General features: G+C 35.7%; 1 protein-coding gene across 1 annotated transcript; it reads left to right on the top strand.

The window, feature by feature from the left end:
* The first annotated feature begins 2,538 nt into the window (after window positions 1-2,538).
* On the top strand, window positions 2,539-4,759 carry LOC122261161 (cuticle protein AMP1A-like). The gene is made up of 3 exons (XM_086545002.1): window positions 2,539-2,622; window positions 3,643-3,887; window positions 4,429-4,759. Exons 1-3 carry the CDS (start codon window positions 2,539-2,541, stop codon window positions 4,622-4,624), a joined length of 525 nt encoding a protein of 174 aa, XP_086401128.1. The 3' UTR covers window positions 4,625-4,759.
* The last annotated feature ends 2,688 nt before the right edge of the window (window positions 4,760-7,447 follow it).

Below are 7,447 nucleotides of genomic sequence, written 5' to 3'. Positions count from 1 at the left end.
ATATTGATAATAATCATTTTGATAATGATAATAATGATTATGCTAATAGTGATGATAACAATGATAATGGTGATGATGATGATGATAATAATAATAATGATTTTGATAATGATAATGATGATGATGATAATTATAGTGATGATAACAATGATAATGATATTGATGATAGTAATGATAATTATAATAATGATAGTGATGATAATGAAAATGATGATGATGATAATGATAATAATGATGATAATAACAACAACAGCAGCAGCAGACACATGAACAGCAACAATGATTCATAGTGATAACAACAATAATGATAACAATGATTTTAGTTGTGATCACTATCATTGTGGTTATAATGAATATAATTGTGATAACAAAAACGACAAAAGCATCAGAAACATCTATATCCTCATCATCTTCATCACCATCACGATCATTATCATCGTCATTATCATCATCATTATCACTATCACCATAATCATCTTCATCACCATCATCATTATCATCATCGCCATAATCATCATCATTATCATCATCATCATCACCAACACCGTCATCACCACCATCACCATCACCACCACCATCACCATCATCACCATCACCATCACCATCACCAACATCATACCTTCTCTCTTACTCTGTCACAAAAAGAAAGGTTATGGAATTTAGAATCTATAAAAGGAAAACATAAGCTTCACATCTTGTAGCAATATTCAGATCATATTATATATAAAAAAAAAAAACTTTGGGGACAAAATATTGCTTGCCGCTACTAAGAATTGCAATAAGTATTCGAAAATTTCTCTCTCTTTTTTGATTGAAGTATTAATGAAAAACGCCATTAAAATCCAATAATGATATATAGCCAATAATGTGATGGATGATAATAATCGCTTTTAGAATAGTGATAATCGATAATGATCTAATGGATAATGATAATATATGATATAAGTAGCGTTCGGCCAATATGATGATTAATATACAACAACGACAAAAAATCGATCCGGTACTACTATGTTATGATGATCATCGTCTAATGATGATGATGTTGAGTTAGGAGATAAATGATGATAATCTATAACAGATCTAATGATAGTTCTAGTTTCTTAGATTAATAGTTTTTTGTAGTTAGCGAAATATGTAATGAATAATATGGTGATAGTAATAATAACATTTTTATAAGGAATAAAAAATATAAAAAACATGATAATAATGATAAAAAATATTGATAACATTAATTATAACAATAAACATAATAGCAATAATAATGATAATAATAATAAAAACAGCTAAAACATCACCAATAATAGTAGCAGTAATCCTGATAATGATAATAATAATGATAATAATAATAATGATAATAATAATAATGATGATGATAATAATAATAATAATAATAATGATAATCATAATCATTATGTTAATAGTTATATTAATTTATTACACTGTGATAAATCATAATTATTGATAATAGTTATAATAATAATAATAATGATAATATCAATAATAATAATAATAATAATAATAATAATGATAATACTGATAACCAACAAAGAACGCTAGAGCTGACCACACACGCCCGTGCACACATCTTCTGAACACACCCACACCGCCCCGCACAAGGACAGATGACGACACAACCCCCTCCCCCCCCCCACCCCAAGAAATCCTACAGCGAAACTCTCTCATCTCCGCGTAAAAAAATGAACAACGAACTCAAAAGGCAAACGCGTCCTTTTGATATTAAGAAGAAAGAGAGAAAGAAAGATAAGGGGAATAGGGAAAGAAAATGAAGGAAAACCAAAGAAAATTAAAGAAGAGCTGAGGACAAGAGGGACAGAAAACCACGTCGTGAAACGTAAAGCGACACAGGTTGGCTCTCAATAAGTAAATCATTCGCTAGTTTTATTCACGCTCGGTATGGCGGGGCCGGGGGCGCACGGGGGCGGGTGGGAAGGGAAATTAAATGGGGGGTTGTGGGGGAAAAGAGAGGGACACGGGAATGGGAATGCGGGGAATGGGAAGGTGGAGAGCGAGGGGAGGGGGAAGAGAGGGGGGGGGGTGGGGGGGGCGGAGGAACATTTCAAGGGGGGGGGTAATGATGGGGGAGGGGGGGGGGGGAGGGGAGGGGGAAATTTCAATGGATATGCGGAGAATGAATGGACGAAAAATTTCGTTATCGTATTCATAACCGAAGTCGGTGTTATCTACAACGAGCGATAAAACGCCAGTTTCGTGAGACGGGACGGCGTAAATACACGTCTTTTTCACTCGTATATGAGCAGTGGACAATTGACAAGCTGGTTGGGCGTGACCCCATTTCCACGCCGGACTGGACAAGCTTACAAAGGACAAATGTCTTACCAATGATGTCATATCATTCAACTGCTTTATCGTTATCATCTTGACAAGTGAAGCCTTAATTGATTAATTGGACGCAAGATGACCGGCTCCATGCAATGTTGCGCAAAGCGAAGTTGATTTTTTTACGTTCTTTGTTACCGATAATATAATCCCCCGCGGCGGGAACTGGCAACAGTGCAAATGTTACATTCCCTCGCATATATATACCGCAGACAGGAGAGCTTCGGGCACCAGTTTCATCCTGCTCAAGACAACATGAAGTTTGTAAGTAAACAAACTATCGTGTGACAGAAATGAATTCTTGCGTTTAGTGTGGTTATATATTGATAGCTCCGGTGATCTACTTAACTCGTGGCGCAAACTATAATTTTTGGATTATATATATATATATACAGTATATATATATATATATATATATATATATATTAATATATTGATATATATTTTTTTTATATATATATATATATATAAGTATTATGTGTCTTTGTATATATAACATATCTTATATATATATATCTATATTTCTATTATATTATATATAAATATATCTACCATATATGTGTATATATATAATATATCCATTTATGTATGTATATGTATATGTGATATTAAATATATTATACTATACTATTAACATATTACATTATATAATATATATATATATATATATATATATATATATATATATACATATATATGAGTATATATATACATATTCATATTTATATATGTATGTATGTATACATATACTTATATATACATATATACATTCAGGCACACGAGAAGAAGAGGTACTGGATTTATAATTGTAACGTGATAACTAATCCGTTTAATTTTATAGAAGACCGGAGCTTTCTATCTTCAATACCTAAATGAGAGGTCGTTCGATAAGTCATTTTGACAACCCTGCCACTGCGACATTTAAAATTTATTAAAACGAGCGAGGGAAGAGAAGATGCAGTGGGTGGATACAAAAACAAGTCACAAAATGTCTCCTAACTACCTGTTTGACACTTAAGATAAAATTCAGTCGCATCGTAAATCAAGTGTTAATTGCCATACCTAACCAGCGTATCGAAACTTGCCGTGGATGAAATGCTAGTATCTAGTAAAAAAAAGAAAAAAAAGAAAAAAAAAGTAAGGTACCGGTATAACAATATAATAATGCTGATCATCTCATTATATCGGGATTAACATTATTCAAAGGAGACGCCCCAAGTTCAAGTGGCCACTGGTGAAAATTCTGGGAAAAAAAAACCTCACGAAACATTTCCGCCACGGCAGGTGGTAAATTCCCTCGATTGCTCGCGTGCACACGTGGCCCGCCCAGCCGCCGGCCCCTTCAGTACTGGGCGGCCCCAGGACAGCTCTGAGAAGAAGGGGCGCCCCATCCTGCGGGACACAACGAGGCAATCCATGAGGAACGACGGAAGGTACAACTTCGACGTGGAGACCGGAAACGGCATCGCCATCTCGCAGTCCGGATCGCCCGTGTCCGAGGGCGCCATCGCCAGCGCCGGACAGTTCTCGTAAGTCTTGCGTTTCTATTTGCGCTCTTTGGTTGGGTGGTTCCTGCGTGAAGCCTCTTTCTTCTCGGATTGCTGTGGGTTTGAATCCTTTGGGATCGTAATGTCATTTATTTTCAACTTCTCAATCCTCTTCTCTCCCTCTTTCTTTACTAGTCCGTGTCCCTCCCTCTTTCTTTGTTTCTCTATCTTCTCCAGTATCTTCCTCCCACTCCCCTTCTTTTCACTCTCTTCTCTGCTTATATATAATATTTGTGTGTGATATTGATATTAACTATTTTGGAAAAAAAATCTTGTTGTGATAACCAATGGATTGATTACAAGGTCTCCACGTAATCTATAAATGTAAATGATTATATGTACACTATGTGTGTGTGTATATATATATATATATATATATATATATATACATAGATATATATATATATATATATATATATATATATATATATATATATATATATATATATATTATTCACGCACTCATTGAATGGTTTTTCTATCCTCCCTGGTAACATAGATGCTAACTATATATATCTGACAGGTACACCGCTCCCGACGGCACCCCCGTCAGCCTCAAGTTCGTCGCTGACGAGAACGGCTTCCAGCCCCAGTCCGACCTCCTGCCCGTGGCTCCCGAGTTCCCCCACCCAATCCCTCAGTTCGTCCTCGACCAGATCGCCTTCGCCGAGCAGCAGAGGGCCGCCCGCGCCCGTGAAGGAGGCAGAACCTACGAGTAGGAGGGTCCGCCGTGAACCTGTTTGATTCGATCCGCTCTTCATGCTTGCTACCCAAACAACGACTCTTTCGTTGATATGTATATGTGTACATCCTTGTCTTTATTTATGAATTAATAAATGTTCTGAGTGAATGTCTGCAGGATTAACTATCATTATCCTTTTAATTGAACAAGCAAACTGGTCCATGTGATCTCTGTAGGGCAAAGGGCCTCTCTATGTCCTATGACAATCACCATGCAATTTACAACTACAGGATGTGACCGATCTGGTTTTGGATTATCTTAATGTTGTCTCCTTGGAGCAAAGTGAATGTGCTATTAGAAAGTTCCCATTATCGAAAAGGCAAAAGTAATTCTATATCCAAAAAGATATAGTAGGAAAGGATATAAGGTAGAACGATCAACTGTAGATGCGACACAGTTCAAGGAAAAAAAAGAAAAGAAAAGATAAAAAGGAAACAAAGATTTAGATTTACGAATGGCTTCAGACCGTGAGATATTCTTGAGATAATTCAAAATGTATGATATCTCTTCCCTCCCATGAGTGGACGCGGCTGCCACCAATGCACCCTTTAATTCTGATGATTTGCATTATGGAAATTTTAAGCTTCACTGTTTAAGATAAATTTCATCAGCATGGGTCTTTGACAATGAGATATCAAGGAAGAATTTCCCAGACCGTTCTTCGTGAATTACAAATGAATTTTCGAAATAAGATACATTGAAAAGCCACATTTCGTTAGAGCTTCAAGAGCAGATTTCAAGAAAAAGCTCAAACGTCCTTCTTTCATATAGCTTACTGTATACGAACTACAAAGGCAGACAGACTGTCTTGGAATCTATGAATGCATAATATAGACTACTATTAGGCGGCTTCAGGGTTGGGCAGTGTTTAAGAATTGCGAGATAGAACAAAGGATTAATTTATGGGTGACCAAAATAAGGTCGAGAGTAACATCTTAGAACAAATGCTATCTCTTAGATGTAAGCTGATATGAATTAATTTCGATCCGTATTTAGAAAGGTTGTACACTGTCGTTTTACAAAAGGTTTTCAAAATCATTTAAGTGCCTTGAACGCAAGGATATAGCTAGAGTTTTTTTTCCATTCAGGGACTATACTCGAAGTGACTAAACATTAGGAGACACACACACACACACACACAAACACACACACACACACTCTCTCTCTCTTTCTCTCTCTCTCTCTCTCTCACACACACACACACACTCACACACACACACACACACATAAATACACACTCACACACACAAACACACACACACACACACACTCTCTCTCTCTCTCTCTCTCACACACACACACACTCACACAAACACACTCACAAACACATACACACACAAACACACACACAAACACAAACACACACAAACACACACACACACTTCGACAAAGAGCCACATAACTACGTAGAAACCCCTCTCAACGTGGACAACAGCGCCCCTTTTTTCGTCACAGCTTCATTTCCAAGACAATCAACCTAGTCTGGGACCTTTTGTACAGCGACACTTCACACTCGCAACATATTGCTCGGCCAAATTTGGTTCCACATTATCGCCCACATCATAATTGTCAGTTGATTGGCGAAAAAATTGCCGTCATCATGGTATTTTTTTCTACTCTCCACACCTTATCAATAAAGACATCCAAAGAAGCTCAGTTGACAAATCATGCTTCGGATTTTTTTTCTTTTCTTTTTTTTTAAATATAATCAGAGGCGGGTGATATTGTACGTTTTGAAAGCCATGGATAAGTATCTCTTTAAGAAGATGAAGGAGAGGAAAAGGTATAATGATGAAATTAGTGATGGTGATGATGAGGATGATAGTGATGATAATGGTAAGGGTGAGGATAATGGTAATGGTGATGATGATAGTGTTCATCATGATAATGTGAATGATAGTGATGGTGATAATGATGGTAATGGTGGTGATCATGATAAAGATGGTGATGACAATGATAATGAGTGCGATCATGATGACGAAAGTAATGATGATGACCGTAGTAATGATAATGTTGACAACAACAACAATAACAACCACAATAACGTATAAGACATCAAAACAAATAGAACAAAATGCCATAAAGGTGATAGTCGAAAACCGATTAACTTTCCCTCTGACAAACAAGAAGAATCTTATGGCGATCGCGTCCACAAAGCAAAGTAACAACAGCAGATGGAGCGTCAAAGCAAAGTCACAAAATGCTCCTTTTGGATGCTCCCCTTGGCGCTCCTTCGCCTCCTTCTTTCTTCTGTTGCTTCTCTTTCTCTCCCTCTTTTACTCCGCTCTCCCTCAGCTCCTCCTTCGAGTTCAGAACTGGACCGATGAGGTTTTCAATCAGGTTTAGAGTCCAGGATGAAAAGGCCTGTCGAAACTCGTTAACAAACAACATCATAAGTATACATATCAGTTGTATATATATATATTATATTAGTTTTATATATATACATATATATATATATTAATATATATATATATTAAAGATATATATTTATATATATATATTCCATATATATATATAATTTATATAATAGTATATATTTATACATATATATATATATATATATACTCACGCTTATAATATATATAGTCCATATAAATAATATATATATATATCTTATATTATATATATATAACCATATATATGTATATTCATAAATGGATATGTATATGTTTGTACACACCCACACACGCACGCACACACATCACTCACACACACACTACACAAATATATATATATATATATATTATATATATAGGTATATATATATCAATTCAGAATATATATGTATGTAGATATT

The sequence above is a fragment of the Penaeus japonicus genome, unplaced genomic scaffold, assembly GCF_977035675.1.
Source record: "Penaeus japonicus unplaced genomic scaffold, GWHDUDI00000001_assembly GWHDUDI00000016, whole genome shotgun sequence".
Lineage (NCBI taxonomy): Eukaryota > Metazoa > Arthropoda > Malacostraca > Decapoda > Penaeidae > Penaeus > Penaeus japonicus.
Note: the sequence above shows the minus strand (reverse complement) of the source record. Positions and strands in the feature narration are given on the sequence as shown.